At 38.7% G+C, this 25,037-nt stretch overlaps 2 protein-coding genes across 8 annotated transcripts in view; one reads left to right on the top strand and one right to left on the bottom strand.

Moving 5' to 3' along the window:
- The window catches only part of SPATA6L (spermatogenesis associated 6 like), a 55,896-nt gene extending 37,144 nt beyond the window's left edge, over positions 1 to 18,752 (bottom strand). For 2 of the 7 annotated variants that reach the window (XM_028526025.2, XM_036021678.1), the window contains exons 1-4: positions 18,209 to 18,750; positions 13,932 to 14,069; positions 10,419 to 10,467; positions 7,022 to 7,063 (exon numbers count right to left, since the gene is read on the bottom strand). In XM_028526025.2, the coding sequence (XP_028381826.1) occupies positions 7,022 to 7,063; positions 10,419 to 10,467; positions 13,932 to 14,069; positions 18,209 to 18,247 (268 nt within the window). In that variant the 5' untranslated portion in view covers positions 18,248 to 18,750. Of the gene's footprint in view, positions 1 to 7,021; positions 7,064 to 10,414; positions 10,468 to 13,931; positions 14,070 to 18,208 lie in introns of those variants that run through there. The other 5 variants (XM_036021676.1, XM_036021677.1, XM_036021680.1 and 2 more) reach the window with 5 other exon arrangements.
- Positions 14,303 to 17,238, top strand: PLPP6 (phospholipid phosphatase 6). Its single transcript, XM_028526034.2, has one exon. It carries the CDS (start codon positions 14,391 to 14,393, stop codon positions 15,318 to 15,320), a length of 930 nt encoding a protein of 309 aa, XP_028381835.1. The 5' UTR covers positions 14,303 to 14,390; the 3' UTR covers positions 15,321 to 17,238.
- Positions 18,753 to 25,037: the final 6,285 nt, after the last annotated feature.

The raw sequence follows: 25,037 nt of genomic DNA, 5'->3' as shown, positions 1-25,037 counted from the left end.
CACTGTATGAACCTAACTGATACATATAAATACAATTTTTTGCATAATTTTAAAACACACTGGATTTTCAGGAATGCAAGTAGTATGTACATTAAGGAAGAATTGTACTTTCCTGTTTGGATCTTTACTGGGATCCTTTTGGCATTTTGAAAATCATGTCACATCTAAATACTTCACTATGCCCAACATTTACATGCTGATACACATATTTTATTTTAAATCACTTTCCTTTTATTTCTCCTTTATATCACAGTTCAAATACTGTGGTTTATATAAGTTGGTTCTATTAACTATGAATATTATTTCAGTATGGTAAAAGGGATGCTACAAAATATTAACCAAAGTAATCTTAGGTCTAATAGGACTGAGAGTCACTGAGCTAAAGGATGGAGAAGCTGCCATCTGAGCCCTCCTCGTCTACATGGTAGTTGCTACACAAGTGGTTTGGACTGAGCGTGGCCCCTCTAAGGAGCATTGCCAAAATAGTAACCTAATCAATGAGGGAGCATTGCTGCCTGGCAACTGCCATTTTACTGGTGACAAGAATTCTGATGAGGGTATTTTTTGGTACATCAACTGTAGAAATAATTGACCTTTTATCCAACAATATAATGGATCAATTTCTTCCTACTTATTTCACTTACTGGGTTCTAATAAGGATAATATGCAAAAAAAATGTATTCTGTATCTTTCATTACAATATCCTTTCTTTCTACTCTTCCTCTCTCAGACGTACCCCACCCACCATAAACTAATAATGTATCTTTCCCTCCCCTGCTATGCACTTGCTCAGCGTAGACTATTCCTTCTAAAATGTCTTTTCTGTCTTCCCATCCTGCTGAGATCCTGTTCATCATTCAAGTTTCACCTTAAGTGTCTTACAGTATATACAACATAACAGGTTCAAAATAGAATACTTGATTGTTTTTCCACCACAAATAAGCTCTTCCCTCCTCCCATCAGAGGAACCAGTACCAGCTGCTCCAGCCAAATATTTAGGATTTATCCTTGATTCTACTCCTGCATTCCTTACATAAATCCATTAGCAAATCCAGTTGACTCTATCTCCAAAATAAACATAAAACTGTCCCCTTCTCTCCATTCATATAGCTACCACCCTGGTCCAAGCCCTGTCCACCTCTCTCCTGGACTACTGTCATGACCTCCTAGCTGGTCAGCCTGCTTCCACTCTTCCTGCACTCAAATCCATTCTCCACACACTGTGATGTTATAAACACATCAGAAGGAGCCCTTCATCTGCTCCCCTCAATGGACATGACCTCCTCGCTTTTTTGGCGAAGGAGACTCCCTCCGTTTAGTGACCTCAGAAGTGTAGCTTGAAAATGGGAAGTGATGTGACAATTTCCTCACCCATCACTAGCAACAAAATACAAATTTCTACTGAAACCTACAGCTTACTGGGTAAAAACTCAGGCTCTAGGTTCAGACAGAGCTGGGTTCAAATCCTTGCTTTACCAATTGCCAGCTATGTGACTGAGCAAATTATGTAAACTCCTTAACTTTAGTTCCCTCTTCAGAAAAATGTAAAACTCATAACAGTACCCGCCTCTTAGGGCTATTGTGAGGACAAATGACAAACACGTGTGAAGTGCAGAGCACAGTGCCTACATTACCTACCATCACCAGGATGGCTCCCCGACACCAGCCCAGCAGCGGTCTCAGCACTACCCTTGTCTCCATGACTATTGTGTTTTCAATAATATGCTCCTAGTCGGAACAAACACCTTGATGCATGGTATGATGCTCTACACATTGAGATTTTCCTTTTTCCTTTTCACATGTTTTTGCCTAGTTCTTGTCACTGCATCCAAGATGATAAATTATTATTCCTGAATGTAGCAAAAATTAAGATGCAAATAAGTTGTCAGAGAACTGGAGGTGAGCTCATCTACTATCTTTGGAATCACAGGGATAAAAAGAGACAGAAAGCATTAGAGGAACAGAAGGCTGCAAAGCTTCTCAATTCTGCCTCGCTGGTTTGGTCTAGAGATCCAAAGTGCCACCCAGTATGAAAATGTCAGCACACTGAGGGGATATTACAGCAAGAGCCTAGGTTGTAAATAATAAACAAACAAAGACACAGGCTGAGCAAGTGGAATGTCTGAAAAAGTCCACATTTTTAATAGGCTATGGCACAGACAGGGACATCATCAGTCCCATCAGCAAACAAATTGGAAACAAATTTGTTTCCAAGAAGGAAACAAATGAGACTTCAAGGGAAATAATTTTAATAATACTGGTTCAAGAAATACCTAGCATTTGAAGAGCATATCGGAATTGACAGCTTGTTTCCCAGTACGGGGTCTCATTTGATTCCCTCTTTGCAGATAAGGAAACTGAGGCTCTAAGAGTTGAAGACACTTGTCACAATGCCACATGGCAAAGTAGAAAGTCAAAACCAGAACATCCGAGGCAAAAGTTCTTTCCTGCTGATGCCTAGTAAACATTCTGACGAAGTATAAAATCAAGCTCTGAATCAGGGAGCGGGTGCCCACTAAAATAGCATTTTACAGCTGGACTGACTATACAAGACACATACCAAAGTAGGGGTTTTATTTAAGTCACTAAAAGAAAGCATCAAGTTCACTGTTGTCCGGGATTATGCTGCCCCCCTGTGTCCATTCGCTTTTTCCCAGCTTTGTAAACTGGACAGATGGATTGGGGGCGAGTCTATTGCTTCTAAGACAAATAATTGGATCTTTTCTTTCTTTAGCTGCAGAGCTGTATGCAAATCAGAGGTACATGTATCATTTAACTTAATGATCATAATGTCTTTGATGATAATAAGTGTGTTTGGAAGCAATGTAAAAAAGTACAAAACAGTAAAGTAATATATACAGCAAAATGAAAAGGTATCAATTCAGCCAATGAAGAGCTGGTCCCTGTAAACCCAAATGTGGCCCATGTTACCACATGGTGCAGTCTACATAAGACTTCAAGCAAGCCATATTTATTTATTTGTATCAAGGACTGGTAGATCAAGAGGTTGTATCACTGGCACCCCGGGACTAATGCCACCTGCATGATTCCAGGAAGTGGCACAGGGTAGGGCCTGCACACCCGCAACAAACACGTGCTGCATGATGAATCAGCCTATAATGCATCTGAAACTGAGTGCATTTGTTACTTTGAGCAATTAAAATTTAATTATACTCTGAAATTGAAGGAATGTAGACCCCCAAAAATATATACTAAAGCCTCCATTGTGTATCTGATTAACTTTTAAGTTATAACCAATATACATACACCCAGCTTCAATATTCTCCAATCATCATAGTTTCAAACAATTCTTGCAACCATCTCACAGACAGATTTCTGGTCATGTGAAAAACATATGGCAGCCTAGGATATATTAAATTTTAAAAAGCAAATTGCAGAATATATACATTGAACCAAAATATAATACTAAGCATACATATATAAATACTAGATATAGTGTATATATATGCATGTATGTATATATATGCACCATTTTAGGGCTCGGTGACTATACTAAATGCATTATATTTATACTAAATACACCTTAAAAGGTCTAAAAATATACACAAATTGTTAAGTAATTATTGTCAGTTGATGACTTTAAAAAAGTCAAGACTTTTGACTTTTTCCTTCATAAAATTTGTGTTAATTAAAAATTTATAGTGAGAATACTTAGGTATTGGTAATTTTTAATTCATATAAAATTAAACTAAAATGGGCCTATTTCTATCTTACTAGTATACTAAAATATAACTTGTCAGTTAGTGATTTATGTTTAAATGTAAAAGTGGGTCAAATAAGAAAAAAACTTAAGCGAAGAAAAAAACCTCAATGCCCTGATTTTAGTCTGAGAAACACTCAGTGGGAATTTCTGAAAAGTAGAGAGGAGACATTGCTGGCCTTCTCTCTGTCATGTCAACCCAAGAAAGCAATGACATGTGCAAGAGTGTCTGTCCCTAGATCCATGGAGAGTGGGGTTCTTGTCTGGTTTGAGAGCCTGCTTCTGTCAATGAACCAAGAGGCAGAATAAAGGACTACAGACTCCTGGGTCTGCTCCATGGGGACCTTGACCTGCTCCAGGGCAGCCACAGTGGGCAGAGCAAGGATCCTCCTAAAAGCCTCCACAGCTACCTCTGCTTTAGCTGAGGCATCTGCCAGTGAAGTGGTGGAAACTTGCTGGAGATCAGTTTACTCCCAGGTTCCAAAATATGGCTCAATCTAATAATTCTATCCTTTGTAAACATACCAAGAGGAAAAAGTAATTTTTATAAAAATGTGAAACACAAAAAACCCCTAAATGCTCAACCATACCAATTTAAGGATAATTCTAACACTACAGAAAAATACATAGTTATTGAAAATAACAAGTAAACTACAGGTAACAATATAGAATGAAAAAATAAAAATCAAAATCGTATGTACATACTGTTTACAAACCTATAAAAACATATAAGTAAATTAATGAAACTATAACTATTTAAATAATGATGTAGAACTATGATTTTTTAAAAGACAACAGGAATACAGGATGGGAGAAGCTAATAATCAGAGAAAATGTATGTGATACTATGTAAAAATTCCATACCTTGATATTTTCTTCTGTCCACAGGAAAATATCAAGAAACAGGTTCACCAAAATATAAATAAAAGTTTTCTCGCCCTGGCTGGCATAGCTCAGTGGATTGAGCGCGGGCTGTGAACCAAAGTGTCGCAGGTTCGATTCCCAGTCAGGGTACATGCCTGGGTTGCAGGCCATGACCCCCAGCAACCGCACATTGATGTTTCTCTCTCTCTCTTTCTCCCTCCCTCCCCTCTCTAAAAATAAATAAATAAAATCTTTTTAAAAAGATAACTGAAATTTGATATTAAAAACAATATTATAAAAAAGTTTTCTCATAATTTGGGGATGCTTTTTATGATACGGTAAAACTATGAAGATTTATTTGAGGGAAGGGAAGGCAAAAATTTATAATGGCAAAGATCAGAAGAGCATTAGAAATGTTTCTGAATTTAGGTATATTCTCTCTCTCTCTCTTACACACACAGACACACACACACACACGCACATGCACACGACTCGAAAATCACCAGATAACTATTGGGTTAGCCAAAAAGTCCATTATGTTTTTTCTGCAAAGTGGCTCTAATAGTGCTTAGTTGTCTTTAACTTCATTTGAAACAATTTTGTTAGATTGTGACAGCTGTCATATCTGGGTGCATTTCAAAAAAAACTACCAAAATTAGTGAATTTTTGTGCAGCTATTTTAATACTGAAGGTGGAAGAAAATATGCAACATTTTGGTATACAATGCTTTATTAAATTTCAAGAAAGGTAGCACAACTGAAATGCAAAAGAAGGTTTGTGCAGTGTATGGAGAAGGTGCTGTGCCTGATCAAATGTGTCAAAAGTGATTTGCAAACTTTCTTGTACTGTTGACATTGTAGCCAAACAATTCTTTGCTGTGGGGCTGTCTTATGCACTGGATGATGTTTAGCAGCGCTCCTGGCCTCTACCCACTACAAGCCAATAGCATAAGATAGCCGACATACTCAAAATATCCAAAATGATAGTTGGATAAATGAAACCAGTTATTGGTGAAAACAAAAAGTGTGCCTTTTATTTTATGGAAAAAAAGTAGCAGCCTTCTTGGCCAACCCATTTCTTTGAGAGACTATGTATGAGAATTGGTGCCATCAGGTGGAGGTTCCCACTCTCTCACTAGCTCAGGTCGGCAGCCATTCAAGACACCGCAAAGCAAAGGCAGCACAAAACATTTTCCCCTAAAGTCCTGTTATTCTAGTATAGGAGTCACAAACATTTTCTGTGAAGGGCCAGACAGTAGATATTTTTAGGCTTTGAGTATGGTCACAACTACTCAAGTCTGTCACTGCAGCATGAAAGCAGCCCTAAACAATAGTTAAATGAATGACTGCAGCTGTGTTTCAATACAACTTTATGAACAATGAAATTTGAATTTCATATAATTTTCATATCACTAAATATTTGCATTTTTAAGTTTCTTTCCAACCATTTAAAAATGAAAGAACTGAAGACAGCTTGGCAGTTCCTTAAAAAGTTAAACACGGAGTTATGCAACAATTCCACTCCTAGGAAAATACCTAAAAGAACTCAAAACATCAACTCATCCAACAACTTGTACATAAATGTTGATAGCAGTATTACTCAGAATATTCAAAAAGTGGGAACAACCCAATGCCCATCAACTGATGAATGGATAAGCAAACTTACCCATGTAAAAGAATAGTATTGGTTATGTGGTATATCCATATAAAAGAATATTTGACCATAAAAAGGAATGAAGTACTGACACATGCCCTAACATGGATGAAACTTGAAACATGATTAACTGAAAGAAGCTAGACATAAAAGGCCATATATTATCTGATCCCACTATATAAAATATCCAGAACAGGCAAGCCAATAGGAACAGAAAGACTGACAGTGACCAGGAGCTGTGGGGAGGAAGCAATGATGAATGACTGTGAATGAGTGCGGAGTCTCTTTCCAGGTAATAAAAATACTCTGGAATTAGTACTCATGGTTGCACTACCTTGTAAACATACTAAAATAACTCAATTGTACACTTTATAATGATAAATTTTATAGTATATGAATTAAATCTCAGTTTTTAAGTTGTAGAAGATTTAGCTCATGAGCCACACAAAAACAGTGCAGCTGGATGTAGCCTGGGAATTATAGGTTGCCAATCCTGTTCTAGCACCTAACAGAGAAGATGGCTTTGGGAGGTACACACACACACTCCACAAATTAGAATACAGTCAAAGGCAAAAACCTGAAAGAAGCTGAATAAGGAAAGTCAAATAACCATTGAATACAAAGAGTTCCTCTTCTGAAAATGGACAAAATAAAACAGACTGGTGGGGTAAAGAACACTATTATAAAGCAGGACTTTTAAATACCAATCCTCATTTTGTCATGCCAAAAATCCTTTTAAATTTAAATTAAGCCAATTTAAAAATGCATTTACTGGCACATTACCTGGAGACACTAGCTGTATTAATTCAAACCTGGTTAGAAAGCCTGAAAAAGAAAAAATGAGATTTTAATACTTTGGAAAATTGCCAGTTTTTTCATTAATTGCTATGTTTAAAATTGTCATAACATCCCATTTAATTCCCATTTGAACAACACCATAGTTAGGGACGCCTAACCATGTCTGCATTCTCAGCAGTGGAATTAAATTGGACTTAAATGTAATAATAATGTAATAGTTATTACTTTAGTAATAATAAATGCCATAACAATAACTAAGGTATTTTTAGACTCAGTAAATCATGGGCAATCGAGGACAATAACTGAGTTATAAAAGCAGCATTTCACCCCCTGAAAAGTACTGACAAAATAAATGCAATATTTTTCTCTCTTAAAAATATATTCATAAATCACTTATATAACAATAAACACTTCATTTTAAAAATTCAAAATACAAATGTTATCCATTAACCTATAAAATTTATCTTGATTAAAATAGTATGTTATATGACTGTATAAGGGAGACATAAAATTAACATTGTTTATATTTCCTGAGTTCAAAATATACTTAGAAATAGTGAGCCCATGTACAATGTTTACAAGGATGAGAATACAATTCAAATTTTAAAAAGTAATTTAAAATATAAATGGCAGAACAATAAAAAAATCAATAAATATAATTCCCACAAAATATTAAAAGTGAAAACACTTAAAATACACAACAATAGTAATTGTGGTTAAAAACACTGTGTTATATACATTTGACCCTTGAATAACATTGGTTTGAACTGCACGAGTCCACTTGCACGTGGATTTTTTTCAATAAATACAGCCAGCCTTTTACAGCTAGAGGTTTGCATCCGTGGATTCAACCAACCGTGGGTGAAAAAATTATTTTTGCATTCCCAACTGTAACCACAGATTGAAATACTCGGATGCAAAGGGTTGAGTCAAAAGTTACGCTTGGATTTTCCACTCCGTTGGGGGTGGGTACCCCAAACTACGGTGTTAGTCAAGGATGAATTGTATCTTAAAGATGCCAAGAGGGCAAGCCTTACGTGTTCTCACTACAAGAAAAGAAATGATAATTGTGTGAGGGGATGGAGGTGTTGGCTGACACTGTAGTGGTCATCGCTTTGTAATATGTAACTGAACAAATCAACATGCTGCACACCTTAAACTCATACAACGTCATATGTCAGTTACACCTCACAAAAACTGGAAAAAGACACAGTGAAAGTAAAATTCTCTCTGTAAACTAATGAAAAACATATGAATGCACGAGAACAGAATTTTAAATGCCAAAAATACTTAAAAGCCAAGACTGCCCATAATTTAGGTTTTCCAAGTGGGAGAAGGGAATATATCCTTCCCAACCATCACCTTGACAGTAACACTTAATTTGTCTCAGGCTCTAAACTCCTTACAGTCAATTAATTCTCACCACCTCCCATGTTTATGGATTAGATGATTTAATATTGTTAAGATGGCAATATTCCCCAAAATGATCTACAGGTCCTATCAACATCCTAGCTGGCTGGCTTCTTTGCAGAAATTAATAAACTGATCCTAAAGTGGAAAACCATGGGAACCCAAATAGCAAAAACAATCATGAAAAAGAACTAAATTTCAGGATTTACACTTCCTGATTTCAAAACGTACTACAAAGCTTCAATGATCAAGAATGTGTGGTATTGGCATAATGATAGGAATATGGTTCAATGAGATAGAATTGAGGGCCCCAAAATAAACCCTCACATTTATAGTCATTCATTTTTGACAAAGGTTGAAATTCAACAAAGGACTATTCAATGGGTGAAAAAATACTCAATACTCTGATCAATAAATAGAGCTGAGACAACTGGATATCAAGATGCAAAAAAATTAAGTTGGGCCCCTACCTCATGCAATTTACAAAAATCAACTCAGTACGTATCAGACCTAAATGTAACACTTAAAACTATGAAACTCTTAGAAGAAACATAGACTAAATCTTTGTTACTTGACTCAGACAATGCTTTCTTAGTTATACAAGTAACAAAAGAAAAATAGATAAAATAGAATTCATCAAAACTAAAAACTTTTGCCCTGGCTGGTGTAGCTCAGTGGATTGGGCTATGAACCAAAGTGTTGCGGGTTCAATTCCCAGTCAGGGTACATGCCTGGGTTGCAGGCCAGGACCCCCAGCAACCGCACATTGATGTTTCTCTCTCTCTGTCTCTTTATCCCTCCCTTCCCTCTCTAGAGACAAATAAATAAAATCTTAAAAAAAAACCTAAAAACTTTTGTGTTTCAAAGAACACCAGAAAAGAATGGGGAAAAATATTTGTCAATCATGCATGTGATATGGGATTTGTATCTATACTATATGAAGAACTTACAACTCAATAATAAAAAGACAAACAGCCAATTAAAATATAGGCAAAGGATGCAAATAGACATTTCTCCAAATAAGAGACACAAACACCAGAAAGAAAGCAAAAGAAAAACTGCTTACCATCATTAGTTATCAGGGAAGCACAAATCAAAACCACAATGTGATTCCATTTCATACCAACAAGGACAGCTACCAACCAAAAGTACAGATAATAACAAATGTTGGCCAGGATGTGGAGAAATGGAACCCTCATATATTGCTGGTGGAATGTAAAATGATACAGCTGCTTTAGTAAACAGTCTGGAAGTTCCTCAAAAGATTAAAAAGCATGACCATCTGACCCAGAAATTCCACTTCTAGGTATATACCCAAGAGAAATGAAAACATACATCCAGAAAACAACTTGTACACAAATACTCATAGCAGTATCATTCATTATATCCCCAAAATGAAAACAACTCAAATGTCCACCAACTGATGAATGGATAAACAATATGTGACATATCCATACAATGGAACATTATTTGGCCATAAAAAGAAATGAAGTACTGACACCTGCTATCTCGAAAACATCATGCTAAATAAAAGAAACCAGTCACAAAGGATCACATACTATATAATTCCATTTATGTGAAATATCCAGAATAAGCAAATCTAGAGATGGAAAGGTTAGTTAGTAGTTGCCTAGGGCTGGGAAAGAGGAGGAAGAATGGGTATAGGGTTTCTTCCTGCAGTAATGAAGATGTCCTAAAATTGATATGGTGATAGCTACACCAGCTCTGTGAATATACAAAAACCATTTAATTGTAAAAAAAATAAACAAACAGAATTTTATTTTCTGGTATATTCCATCTTTATCTAGGAAAGTGTAATCAAATCCAAAACATGACTCAAATTTTACAGACTCTCTTTAATATAAATCTAGATCAAATATGTAAGTATCACAACTTAAAAAATAGTAGAATTTTATATCTGTGAATTACAGACACACAACAGTATCCCCACATCCCTCTATCTCGTACCTACTTTCTAAAATGTCTGCTACAGCTCCAGGATCTATTGCGTTTTCGAATAACTGCAGAAAAAAATGTGGAAAATAAATTTTCAAAGTTTTCTTAATATATACTTATAGAAATTATAGATTACATTCCTCCAAATAATTAACACATATCAAATCCAGCCATATAATAGTTTAGAATTTAACAGAATATCTTATCAGTAAATGAATGGATCAAAAAACTATGGTACATTTACACAATGGAATTCTATGCAGCAGAAAGAAAGAAGCAGCTCCTACCCTTTACAACAGCATGGATGGAACTGGAAAGCATTATGCTAAGCGAAACAAGCCAGGCAGTGAAAGACAAATACTATATGATCTCACCTTTAACAGGAACCTAAACAACAAAACAAAAAAACAAGCAAAATATAACCAAAGACACTGAAATAGGGGACAGACTGACAGTGACCAGAGGGGAGAGAAGAGGGAATTTCAGGGGAGAATGGGAAGGGTTTACAGGAACAAATTTAAAGGACACATGGTCAAAAGCTAGGGGGAGGGTGGTAATGGGAGGGAAGTGGGGAGGGTTGGATGGGTGGGATGGAGTGGGAGTAAAAGGGAGAAAACTGTACTTGAACAATGATTAAAATAAAATTTAAAAAAAGAAAAAAGAAATATCTTTAACAGATATGTGGTTAAAAGTTCAACAAATGACTACAAAATAAATGAATGAGAATTAGCGAAACAATACCGAGTGCAAGGAAAATCTAAGCTGGATCTACCACACCCTCAAAATGTCATCAACTTGACATAGCCCTACTGTTTATTGCTAAAAGCACATGTGGCATCAACCTTAAAGAGCCTTGAGTATGGTGCCCTGGCCTGACAGCTCAGTTGGTTAGAGCATAGTCTAAATACACCAAGGTTGCGGGCTTGATCACTGGTCAGAGTACATACAAAAATCAAGAAGCAACCAATGAATGCATAAATAAGTGGAACAACAAATCAATGTTTCTCTTTCTCTCTCTCCCTCCCTCCCCCTTTCTCTCTCTCTCTAAAATCAATAAATAATTTTTAAAAAGATTCTTGAATACCTAAAAAAAACACATTCTGGAATGGTGGGGGGAAAATGGAGACAATTGTACTTGAAAAATAATTTAAAAATGTGAAAAAAATAAAGAAAAACACATTCTGAATATCACAGATATTCATGAAATGTTAACTAAATGAATGACTTTTCTTGCCAAGTAATAGGTTGTGTTAAAAAGAAACATAAATAAAAATTCTACCTATGTGTAACACACACAAAAACAGCTAAGTGCTAGTAACCACACTCTCACAAAATTAAATAACTAGAGAGAGGGAGAGACTCATTAAGTGTATTGTGAAGCACAAGAAAACCACTACGATCTATGTCTAGCTATTGCCAAATCTGCATATTTTGTCCTTGAGATAAAAAGGGCCTGGAATAAGACTGAAATAAAAGACGTACCACATCCCTTTCCCTGAACTCTAGAACCCTATGAAAATAAACCAAAATGTTTTCAGTGGAGTTTGATTTCAGGCACTAAAGTTCTGATTTAAATAGTGTTTAAACTTAAGCATGGTTAAAATCTGTTCTTAATCCAAAGTCGGGCCTATTTTAACTACAAAAATGTGGCTCTCCCTGTTTTTTTGTCTTACTGACTTGGATTTATCAAGCTAATGTGGGTGATTTTTTTTCCCTAAAGTTATTTCAGTAACTACATTCTTTCACTCCATCCACATCTAAGTACGGTATCTTCTCAAATATGATCTTTGGAAGTAAATGACCAGCATGAACTGCTCAAACACAATGGCTCATACATTCTTTAGGAGTAACTTCTTGTTTATCCAAATGCTTTAGAACATTCAATTCTGAATTACACAGAAGGTACAAGGAGAAAAGGTTTTTGCTACTTGCTGCAAGTGTTTGCATTATAGAATGGAACAGATACAAACAAATGCTTGCAGCAACAGAATGGAACAGATATAACCAAAGCTGGAGCAATTGGGAAGTTGGAATACAAACACAAACAGTTCACATAAAAGGGCAATTTTAAAAATTTAAAATTAAGCATTCAAAATAAATAAATAAGCCCTGGCTGGTGGTTCAGTGGATTGAGCAGCAGCCTGTGAACCAAAAGGTCACTGGTTTGATTTCCAGTCAGGACACATGCCTGGGTTGCGGGCCAGGTCCCTGATTGGGGGCATGTGAGAGGCAACAGATCAATGTTTCTCTCCCTCTGTTTCTCCCTCCCTTCCCCTCTCTCTGAAAAAATAAAACAAAGCATTTATGTAATTGCATTTTTTGGAGTAAAAAGTCCATGGATTGTTTGACTAGTAATCTCATATGCATAGCTTTGCAGCAGAGCAGTAGTGGCATCAGGAATGTGACTCTGAGGCTCACTCTTCTCTTCTATAAGTCAAGGAGCTTGGACTAGGTGGCTTCCAAGGTCATTTACAAATTTTTCATTCTGTGTTATGATTTTGTATTCTTGGGCTTCTTACAAAAAAAGATTTTTTAAGCCTTCTATAGAAGCAAACTTACAACTGATAAAAATAAGGATATTCTTGGGGGGGAATAGGCCGGATTTCTACCACCCACTTTTTACCACTATCAACATCTAAATGGTAGAAGTAGGCTCCTTTTGATTCTAACTGTATATTCCCAGGTAATGCTCATTTGTTCCTCTTCTCTCTCACCCAACCAGTTTGGTAGACTTTATTTAAATTAACCCTGTAGTTTATAAAAACACTACATAGGGCTCTAGCCCTGTAGACAATCTGTCCTCATCTCCTCTGCCATTCTCAGGTCAAAATGGGTCATTTTCTGGCAACTCCATCCACACCTTTAAAAGGGTTAGACTCTCCCTATATCCTTCTTATACTCATCCTCTATCCCAAAGAACAACCTCAGTGATATTGTTTGAGACAAAATCATCAGACATATCACTGTTCGAGAAATCAAATTGATTCCATCTCCAAATGTATAAAAAATACAAATTCAAAGGATTGTGATTGTGTAGTAATAAAGTTAATATTTTATAGTGGAAAGATTAAGTCATATCTGGTGTATATGACCTAGGAAAACTCAGTAAGCCTGAGACTTCTTGTTTTGTTATAGAATTTCAGATACAGAATTTAACAAATTTGGTTATAGTCCTCTAAGGTCTGCTAGTTTATCGATTATCCCTGTCATAAATGTAATGCAACTGCCTCAAACAGCTCCAAGAACATTCAGAAAATGCTCTATCTGCTCCAGTTAGAACACGCCATGGGAGTTCCCAGAACAGAAAACATCATCACCACTAGGGTGGCAGAACCTGGCTCGGACCTGGGCTACAAAAGCAAGTCTTCCAACTGATTCTACACTGCACTGAGGTGCCTTTGAGCAATTTTTTAAAATGAGGTTTACAAAATAACTTCATAAGAATTGTGTTCTTTGTAAGAACCACTAAATGATCTTCAGAGAGCAAAATTTCAATTTCTCTATTTAGCAATGAAAAAGTCAAGATCACCTTTTTAAATCTCATTCTCTGCTGAATCATAATAGGGAACACAGAGGGAAAGCAGTCGGTCTCCAGGTACTGATTCAGGAGGTAAACCCCAAGGTACACATCTTGCTTGTCAGGCAGGAACACCCCTGGGCAAGAAATCTTAAAAACAAGGGGAAAAATACAGGACAGTTTTTGTTTTGTTTTAAACGGGATCTACTTTTCCTAACCAACCACACAATGTCAAATTTCCTCCACTACCTCAGCCCTTCACAGAAACTTCCGATAACATTCTTCCCTCCTCTCTCCTTCTTCAAACTGGAATTCCAATTCCAACCCACGTCTCCGCCAGGTGTCACAATCGTCCTCTCGCTCTTTCCTCTCCCCGCCCCTCCAGGATGGCAGTGCGGAAGCGGAAGAGGCTGCAGAGCTAGGAGCCTTCAGTAGGCCGACCAGGTCCTGGGCTCCGGGCCGCCGGTCCCAATGCCGAGCCCCCGTAGGAATGTCGAGGGACGTCCGCTGGGCGCCTCTGCCTCGAGCAGCAGCAGCGGCGGCGGCGGCGGAGGCCCTGGAAGCCCGACCCATGGCGGCGGTGGCGGTGGAAGCAGCAGCAGCAGCAGCAGCAGCAGCAGCAGGTTCGAATTCCAGTCCCTGCTCGGCAGCCGAGGGTCGGGTGCAGACCCCACCTGCGCCCGGCTCCGCCTGTCCGAGAGCCCGGTGCACCGCCGCGGCTCCTTCCCGCTGGCAGGAGCAGGCCCCTCACAGGCACCACCTCCCCCCTTGCCTGAGGAGGACCGCATGGACTTGAACCCGTCCTTCCTGGGCATAGCCCTGCGCTCGTTGCTGGCCATCGACCTGTGGCTGTCCAAGAAGCTGGGGGTGTGCGCCGGAGAGAGTTCTTCCTGGGGCAGCGTGCGGCCCCTTATGAAGCTGCTGGAGATCTCCGGACATGGCATCCCCTGGCTGCTGGGCACCCTCTACTGCCTGTCCAGGAGCGACAGCTGGGCCGGGCGCGAGGTGCTGATGAACTTGCTCTTCGCCCTGCTTTTGGACCTGCTGCTGGTGGCCCTGCTCAAAGGGCTGGTCCGCAGGCGACGCCCAGCCCACAACCAGATGGACATGTTTTTCACCCTCTCGGTGGACAAGTACTCCTTCCCCTCGGGCCATGCCACCAGGGCAGCCCTGGTGTCAAGATTCATCTTGAACCACCTGGTACTGGCTATTCCACTGAGGGTGCTGGTGGTACTGTGGGCCTTCATCTTGGGCCTCTCTAGGGTCTTGCTGGGACGACACAATGTCACGGACGTGGCTTTTGGCTTTTTAATGGGCTACATGCAGTATAGCATCGTGGACTATTGCTGGCTCTCACCGCACAATGCTCCATTGCTCTTTGCACTGTGGAACCAACAGTGACACCATCTCATTCATTACGGCACCAGGAAATCTAAAGGTTTCCACATGCAATCATGCCATCATGCTGACAGAAATCAGCAGCCATTCTGTTTGTCCCCTCTTAGGACATTTCAGGCTTCCTTTGGGATTTCAGGTGTCCTACCATCTTGATGGGTTGCTGGGCTGGAGCACATGCTGGCCATCACTGGTCATACCCATATTACAGAAAGAAAAAAAAAATCCTTCTATCATACATTCAACAATTGTTTGTATCTCCAGGAAAACTGCGAAGAAACCAAGCTGGGTGATTATTAACATTGCTGTTTTCTAAAAGTTGACATCAGAAAAATTGTGTTCTGTAGTGATCCTATACATCAACGTATCACTTGTAAATTAAACTTTGAAAAAGAAACATGATCTTCATTCTGTACATATACATGCAGATAAGCTGCATACTAATCCTAGTTCTTATTTAAGAGCCTAAGACATAGGTTTTTCTAGTTGATTCCCTGAAGATCTGTTGCCTTGGCTGGGGAGATTTCCTCTTAATCCTGACTTGGTAAACTTTTTGAGTTCATGTCTCTTCCATCTTTGCAGACTGGGTAGTAAGAACAGAGATTATAGTACATTATCTTTCCTTTCCCTCTAGCTCCTCAAAAGATCTTTTAATTTATATATTTATTTCCCACTACTCTAATACTGTCTTTTAGAATTCAGAGAACAAGCCAAGAACTTAATTGAAGAAACACTTAAATATGGTCATGTCTATAATCCCCCACAAAAGGGAAGGATAGGATAGCTAAGCTGCTTAAGCCGTCAGAGGAACTGAGAGGTTGCAGGTAGGCTACCCACATACTATGCCAATGGACCAGTATGGCAAGAGATGGGGCCTGCTGCTGTCATCTCTACTGAATAAAGAAAAATGCTCTTCTACTGAGATAATAAAATGGGAAAATAATGTGATTCTTTGCAATGCAAAAATGTAAGCTTTTTCATATATACCACAAGGATGAGCTTGTGTGTTATAGTTTTTCATATGGAATTCTGTTTCCCTGTATACAGCACCCATTAGGTAGCAATGGTTAATTTGAAATTCATCAGAGGAGTTGGCTGCTATACCAGGCACAAGGTACAACTAACTCCTAAGGTCCATTTACACTGACCTTTACATTTAAAGCAGTTTATCTGTGGTGCCTCCCCAAAATCAAAAGACCAAAGACCACGAAATGCAGGGTGCACTCTGTTCATTATCCTTTGATCAGGAAAGAATAATGAAAGGGTATGCGCTTTAAATGCTGCTCTACCTGAAAATGAGAACTTTTAAATTACTTATGGAACTGGTATCTTCAGATAATTTTAATGACTAGTTATTTTGAGATTTATAAATAGAATGGATTGTGGCCTTTGACCTTCATGTAGAGGTGCACATAGGACTCTGGAGAATGGCTGTGACAGGTGGGCTCTGATTGGGTGGAAACAAACTTTCCAAGTGTGAGAGGCCCATTGAAAGAGGGACAGATACTCTTCAACATAAAATCATTTGCATTCCCACAACATCCTCAACACAGACTACCTCTTCACTCGCTGAATCAGACAAACTGAAACTGAGTGGTTTGCTTTATCGTTTCATCTTAGATCCTTTCTTTACTTTAATGGCAGAAATAATTCAGGCTAGATATTTGGAAGCATGATATTTTCTCTGGCAGAGTCCAGAAGTCTAAATATTAGGGACTCAAAATTAGGTTTACTTTCTAGTTTCAGTTCATAATTCTGGAATTCTGTCTTAGTTGCTGGGGCCTAGTTTGCTGGCTTTAAAGCACAGATCAATTCACCTTAGGATGCTTTTTGGAGCATCCTAAGTATTGTAGGGTAGAAAACTGATTTCACTATTAACTGTATACTGAGTAATGCTTTTTTAAAATTAAAATTAATAATGTTGGATGAAATGAGGTGGAAACTTGTTTAATTTTTGCCTTGATGAGGAGGAAAGCTGATTTATCACTCGAGAACTTCTTCATCCTACTGCACACTTTGAGAGCTCGCAATTGATTGAGCACAGTTGCTATAGCCTGGTTTTATTTGCTGACAAATCCAGGAAATCCTGCTCTTTATTTCATAGCTGCATGTATGATGAAATCATAGCATTTGTCACTTGTATAGAGACTAACCAGATTTTCCACAGCCATAACCTGTTTGGTATTTGTGCTTGTAATCATGGCCAGGACAGAAGCCCCTACGTTTGGAGGCAAACATACATGACAGTCTGTCACTAGAGATGGAAGAATTGGAAAATTGAAACTGAAATAAGATGAATGACCAACCCCAATAAGAACAATAGAGTCACTCTGCCATAGCATCTCACTTAAGCAAGATTCAGTGGATGATTATGAAACAGTTATAGGTTGATTTCCCTTTTGGAATTAGCAAGCCAGAGCCACCTCTAAGTGAAATAGTTTAGAAATATTTGATTGGTTCGTGGAGGCGAGAAATTACCAGGAAGTGATAAGGCTTTTTGAAATAAAATTCCAGCCTGGTTATTTAAAGAAGAGGGTTAAAAAAAATAAAAATTTTCACAAATTTTTATCCTGGAAAAGAAAAGAAAATCCTTCTTGGACTTAATGTGGGGTTATTTTAAAAGAATAGAAAATTTCAGGATAAAGCTAAGAAACAAGTTGGCTTTAATGAGGGAAAAAAGTAGGAAGAAGTTGAGCTGAATTAAAGGTTAGGAAGTCAGGGAAGACCAGTGTAGAAAATCTTAGGGACAGATGTACGATTTGTTCCAAAAGATAACGATGTCTGTGTAGTGAGGTGGCAGAGGGTGGTGAAAACGACGTGAGGCCATTTAAGAACCTGGGGAAAGAATCTGCTTTGGGGGCAAGGAGGGGAGATTCGTCGTCGATCTCTCTTACCGCCCGGATCTGCAGCTCCACCACCACCTCCATAGGCATTGTTCCCTGTTCCCTGTGAGGACGAAAGGACCGGAATGAAAAGATCCTTTTGCGCTGAGCCTTGGACCAATTTTTCTTAGTTTAGCTCAATCCCTGGGGCAAATGTTTCAGGTAGCTTCCCCAGTCCTGCCCCCCTCCTGCCCCCATCTGTTCCCCTGTGCCCAGGTCCCTCCCACCCGGACCGGCCTCACAAGTGGAGCTGGAACAAACTAAAGCTTCCAGAAGGCGGAAGCGTCGCGTTGCCATGGACACTCAAACGCGCAACCTTCCACCTTAGAACGCGATCTACTGCGCAGGCACGCACGCCCAAGTGCTCCCCTGGGAAAACTCAGTCCCTTCGGCCTTCCAGGCTAGTGGGAGATGACCTGTTACTGAGGTGGTAGCCGGATTGCGAGATGCTAATAGCCCTCGTTTCCTTTACACCAAATGTTTACAGTGTCCATGTAAAAATAGAATGTGATGATAGATAGCTCCACTATAATTGAAGTGCTACCCATTTTTAGTAGCTGTACGATCCGCCCCCCGCCCCACCCCACCACCCCATACACATACCCACAAGCCCTGGAATTGCTATAACAATTGCAATTATTGTAGTCGACTGTCCCTAAAGGTACTACTCTCCTCCTTATGAAATGTTATGTCCTCATGTTTGATTTGGAAAATATAGCCGCTGTCAACAAAAAATTAAACATGTGCTGTTTAAATATGGAAGGGTAATCGTTAAAGAGGTTAAAAAGTTAGGTATCCCGCTTAAGCCACAGTAGAAATTGTCAGTCTCTCTTTTTGGAGTTTAGTTAACCTAAGACAAGCAATGAATTACATTATCTCCCAAAGGGTAATTACTTGTAGTTGCCAGGGTTACACTGCAAAAACTGCCACAGGTGGCAGGCAGGGCAAGAGTTCTTAATGGGTAGGGAAAAAATTGCTTTTTTCTTTTTCCCCATTCAATGTATTTAACAAATAAAAGTGAAGGAGGGGAGGAGGGAGTTACTGCTTCTATCCAATCAGAAAAATCTGGTAGGGCCAATGCTGACTTCTAAAAATATTTGTGATGAGTCATGTATTAATAATATTGTAATAAAACATCAAAGTGAGAGATTTGGAGAGTATTAGAGATTTATGCAATTGCAAAATGCACGTGAAGAAAGATGTCCTGAGACAAAAATTTAGTAGTAGTTGGAGGTCTTTTCCCTGGAAAGGATAAACTGATATGATGAAGGAGGAAATATTGTGTCCTTATCCAGTCCTTGGTTCTCTGTCTGCAAATGAAGAGGTACACAAGTGGGTGCTTGGCTCCCTACAGTATCCAGAGCACTGATGTGTCAGCTCGGAACAGCTTGCTGGCACCCAGACTAGTACAATGATATATGGGAATAGACCTGTGCTGACTTTTACAAGTGAGTCACCACCAACACCAACGTAAAACATCAAGAAGAGTGACAGTCAAAACAATGAATAAATAAGGGGTCAGAGACATAATGGGAGAAATCAATCTTTACTGAGAACCTGAGAAGTGCTAGGCACATTGCATATGCTAATTCATTTTATCCCCACAATAACTCTTTGAGGAAAGCATTATTATCCCTATTTTACAGAGACGGAATCTGTAGGATGAAGCCAGAAAACCCTTTGCCCAAGGCCACATAGCTAAATGGAAGCTGCCAGGCTTGAATCCAAGTGCACATGCCATATTACTGACCCTGTAACATAAACATCCTAGAGATGCCATGTCCCATGCTATGCTCTTCCTAGACTTAACTGAACTCTCCCAGACATAACTGGACTCTCCTTGCTTGGCTCCTAGGACACTTCCCTCCAACTCTTTGGACCTTATTTCTTTGTCTCTGTCCGTCCTCCCCTACCTGCCTAAGCAATGTTTCTAGGTCCTTTTCTTTCCTCACAATACCCTTTATCTAGTGTGTCATCCACTGTATGTGCAAATTAGCATAGGTACACAGATTTATATATCCTACCCATACCACTCTCCCTGACAAGGTGGAATCTCATGATTGAAAACACACACACACAAACACATATACACATATGTATATGCATATATAAACATATATAAATTTAAATTACTTGAAACTAAATTAAATTTAAAACTTACTCGCATTAGTCACATTTAAAGTGTTCATTCAATAGCTACATTAGTTACAATAGCTTCAATAGTTACAAAAATGAAACTGTAACCAAAATTTTAAAATAAAGTTAAAAAAATAGCTACATGTGGCTAGTGGCTACTGTATTGGATAGTGCAAGTAGATATCCATCATCACAGAAACTTCTACTGAGCAGTGCTTCTCTAGAGCTAACTTCACTGAAAGGAAATCTGGGGGATAAAGAAACATGGTAGTGACACCTCAAGGAAGCAAACACGTCTAGAATGTGGAACATTTTATAGGACAACTGATCCAATTAGTCCGCAACAAGTTAATAACATTGAAAAACAAAGGAAGCAGGGGAGGGGAAATGCTCCAGATGAAAAGATACCTCAGGGACCTGACAACCAAATGTAGTATGTTGACTCTGTTGGAACCCTGATTCAAACAAACCAACTTAAGTAGAATATTTGAGAGCATCAGGGAAATTTGATTATGGTTTGTGTATTAGATAATACCAAGCAATTACTATTTTCAAGTTTACATTTCAACTAGCCTGTGTTGGGGTCCAAGCATCAGTAGATTTTTTTTTATCCTCACCAGAGGACATGCTTATTGATTTTAGAGAGGGTAAGGGAGTGAGGGAGAGAAACATCAAAGTGAGAGAGAAACATCAATCAGTTGCCTTTCCTAAGTGCCCCAACTACAGACCGAAACTTCAACCTAAGCACTTGCCCTGAGTGGGAATTGAACCCGTGACCTTTTAGTCTGTAGGACAATGATCTAACCAACTTAGCCACAGCAGCCAGGGCAGCAATTAATTTTGATGGGTGTGATAATGTCCTTGTGTTTATATAAGGTGAATATTGATACTGTTTAGAGATATATATTTAGGTGTATGATAGAAATGATTTAATGTCTAAGATTTTCTTTCAAATATGGAAATGAATAGAAGGAATGGCTAAAGTAAATGTAATAGCTTGATAATTGTTGATCTGGGTGACAGATATATGGATTTTACTATAATTCTATACTTTTGCACATTTAAAAATATTCATGATAACAATTTTAAAATCTTTAACATATACTTAAGTAAGGGGAATCATAGCCTTATGAGGACCTCCTTCTGTCCTCAAATGACTCACCAAGAGGATTCTTGGTAGCATCACTGTGAAGTTCCTTTCAATACAAGCCTTATATACACTTAAAAAGAAAAATATGGCCCTGGCAAGGTAGCACAGTTGGTTGGAGCATCATCTCAACATGCCAAGGTTGTGGGTTCAATCCCTGGTCAGGGCACATAAAAGAATCAACCGATGAATGAGTCAATAACTGAAACAACAAAACACTGATGTCTGTTTCTCTCTCTCTCTCTCAAATCAATAAATAAAAATTGTTAAAGAAGAGAAAAATATGATGGCTCAATTCACCTGAAATGCAGATAAGAAAATTATTGTGGTACGTAATACTTTACAAGTAATTCAGAGGGAAACCCACTTAAGGAAAAAAAGAAGCACTGTATTACAAGAATATTGGTCTCTGCGTGAATGTCCAAAATGGGAGCTGGCAATTTTGAGTAGTATTTCTTTAACTATATATGCCCCTCTAGAATTTCCTCCAAGTATCAGGAATGCTTCCAAGAAAGGAATTAAATTGCAATTGAACAACTTTTAACTTTAAGTTATTTGGGATCTAGGCCCACACATGGGATGTATTCTACAAAATTTACTGTAGAGTTCATGAGTCAAACATGTGTTCCTCTTTAGCTTCTGCTTTGACTCACTCACATTTGTAGGATCAACACCATACAAACCCTTCTACAAAGACTGCCCTTGGGCATTCCGGACTGCACAATATATATCCTTCCATTTTAAAGCAATTTCTGTTCAGTGAAAAACTAATTTGCTCCTTAGACTTTCAGCTGGCTACTTCTATGTCCATGGGAGTACTAGGCTAATTATAACCCAAAGCAATTTTCAAGGAATTATATTTATTATCTAATATCAGGAAGTAGAAAAGAGTATAATTTAGTTCCAAGGCTTGTAAAAAGTGTTCACTCTACCTGGGCATAGGATTAGCCCCCAAAGTCAGCAATAGCTAAAGTGAGGCTATGTCTGATGTTGTTATACCCACCCTTTTTTCTCTGACCAAAATATACCTATTTCCATTCCCTTTTTATCTTATTTTGTCTTTATTTAATGCTGTATCTTTTTCCTTGTTTCTACTAATTAGTTCCCTATTCATCTTTTCAGCACATATTTATTGAGTACCTACTATGTGCTAGATAGTTCTAGACAATGAAGATACAAGGGTGAGCAAGAAACAATCTGCAATCTATGCTGTTGTAGACCTTAAAGTCTAGTGCAGGAAGAAACATAAGTGAATGGCCCTGACTGGTGTGGCTCAGAGGATTGAGTACTGGCTCTGCAAACCAAAGGGTCACTAGTTCAATTCCCAGTCAAGACACATACCTGGGTTGCAGGCTGGGTCCCCAGTTGGGGGAGTGCAAGAGGCAACTACACATCGATGTTTCTCTCCCTCTCTTTTTCCCTCCCTTCCCCTCTCTCTAAAAATAAATAAATAAATAAATAAAATCTTTTTTAAAAAAGAAACATAAGTGGACATAAGATAATAACAGTATGATAAATGCTAAGAAGGAGATAGCCAGGGGGGGAGATAGAAAGTTATAGGTTGGAGAGAGAATAAGAACCTAATTTAGTGCCAGTAGAGAGGTCAGCTTCTCTAAGGGTATAACCATTTGATGTAAGATCTAAAGGAGAGCATGACCACTCACATGTCTTTAAAGAACAAAAAAGATAACCAGGCAAAGGGAACAACAAATGTAAAGGACCACGAGTCAGAAAAAAATTGGTATGTTTGAGGAACCGAAAGGAGGCCACTGAGCATACCAAGAGACCAGGTCAGGGGTAGAGGAGGTTAAGAGATGACACTCAAGAATTAGGCTGGCACTAGATCTCACAGGAATGTAAACAGTTATGGCAGACAATGTATTTGAGTACCTAACACCCACAAGCTCTTCTTCCTTGCTAAATGGAACCCAAGTTGTGCCTGGCTGGTAATGCATCTAGTTTCAAAGAATGAATCCTAATTATTTCTGGTGAATGATATATACAGGAAATCACTGGAAACATTTTCAAAGTAATTTCATTTGAAATAGCTCATATTACTTTAAATGAAAGCTACAAGTGAATAAAGCTGTTTTGCCTCCTCCCCCTTTGTGCTTTAGCTGCTGGTATATTTTCTCCTTTGGTTTTCACTCCTAAACTAAAAGGTTTAGACACAGTGCTTCTCAACTTTTATTTGTAATTATTTATCAAGATATAACAGATGCTCATTAGAAAATACTCAAAACAGCATAACACAGGAAAGCTAAGAACGGCAAGTAAAGATGCTCAAAAACTTTCCTCCTTGCCTTACCCACCAGGGATAATCATTAACAATTCTTGTTTATTCTCCAGGATGTTTCTGTACACATGTACATGTACACACACACACACACACACACACAGTTTTTACACAAATGGGATCATTCTCTTTCTTCATAGATACCTATCTATATCTATCATATAGATATGCACACACATATAACTAACTTTGCAACTTGCTCTTTTTTTAACTCAACACACTTTGGATATATTTCTATGGCAGCATATTTACATCTATTTTACTCTTTTTTCAAGGCTGTCCGGCCAAGATGGCGAAGTAGGTAGATACACTTTGTTTCCTTGCACAACCAAAAGGACACCAACAAATTTAAAAACAAAAACAACCAGAACTGTATGGAAATGTACAGAAAATTGAACTGTATGGAAGACCAACAACCTAAGGAGTTAGAGAAGAAACATTTGTCCAGACTGACAGGAGGGGCAGAAACAGCTGAGTGGAGAGGACCCGTAGGAAGGTGGTGACTGGAGGACTAGATGGGTGAGGTGGCAGCTGGCAGACCAGGTAGTCCCACATTTACATGCAAACAAACCAGGAGGAACAACTGGAGAGTGAGACAGACCATGCAACCCAGGGTTCCAGTGTGAGGAAATAAAGCCTTAAAACCTGGCTATAAAACCTATGGGAATTGTGGCTGCAGGAGAAACTCCCAACCCTCATAAGAGACCCCTCATAAGAGAGTTCATTGGAGAGACTTACAGGGTCCTAGAATGTACACAAGCCTACACACCCAGGAATCAGCAGCAGAAGGGCCCAAGTTGCTTGTGGGAAGTGGGGGAAGTGACTGAAAGCCAGACGAGAGCCAAGTAAGTGGCACTGTTCCCTTTCGAACCCCTCCCCCACATACAGCACCACAACACAGCAAAGCAACAATATGGGTTGCTCTGCCCTGACAAAAACCTAAGGCTCCACCCCTTATAATTTAACAGGCATGCCAAGATAAAAAAAAAAAAAATGTGGCTCAAATGAAAGAACAGATCAAAGCTCCAGAAAAAATACAACTAAGCCATGAAGAGATAGCCAACCTATCAGATGCACAGTTCAAAACACTGGGAATCATAGGCTCATAGAAATGGTGGAGTATGGTCACAAAATAGAGGAAAAAGTGAAGGCTGGGCAAAGTAAAATAAAGGAAAATGTTTAGAGAACCAACAGTGACGGAAAGGAAACTGGGACTCAAATCAACAGTTTGGAGCAGAAGGAAGAAACATTCAACCAGAACA

The sequence above is a fragment of the Phyllostomus discolor genome, chromosome 3 (assembly GCF_004126475.2).
Source record: "Phyllostomus discolor isolate MPI-MPIP mPhyDis1 chromosome 3, mPhyDis1.pri.v3, whole genome shotgun sequence".
Classification (NCBI taxonomy): domain Eukaryota; kingdom Metazoa; phylum Chordata; class Mammalia; order Chiroptera; family Phyllostomidae; genus Phyllostomus; species Phyllostomus discolor.
The sequence above is the reverse complement of the archived record's forward strand: the minus strand, read 5'-3'. Positions and strand labels throughout refer to the sequence as shown.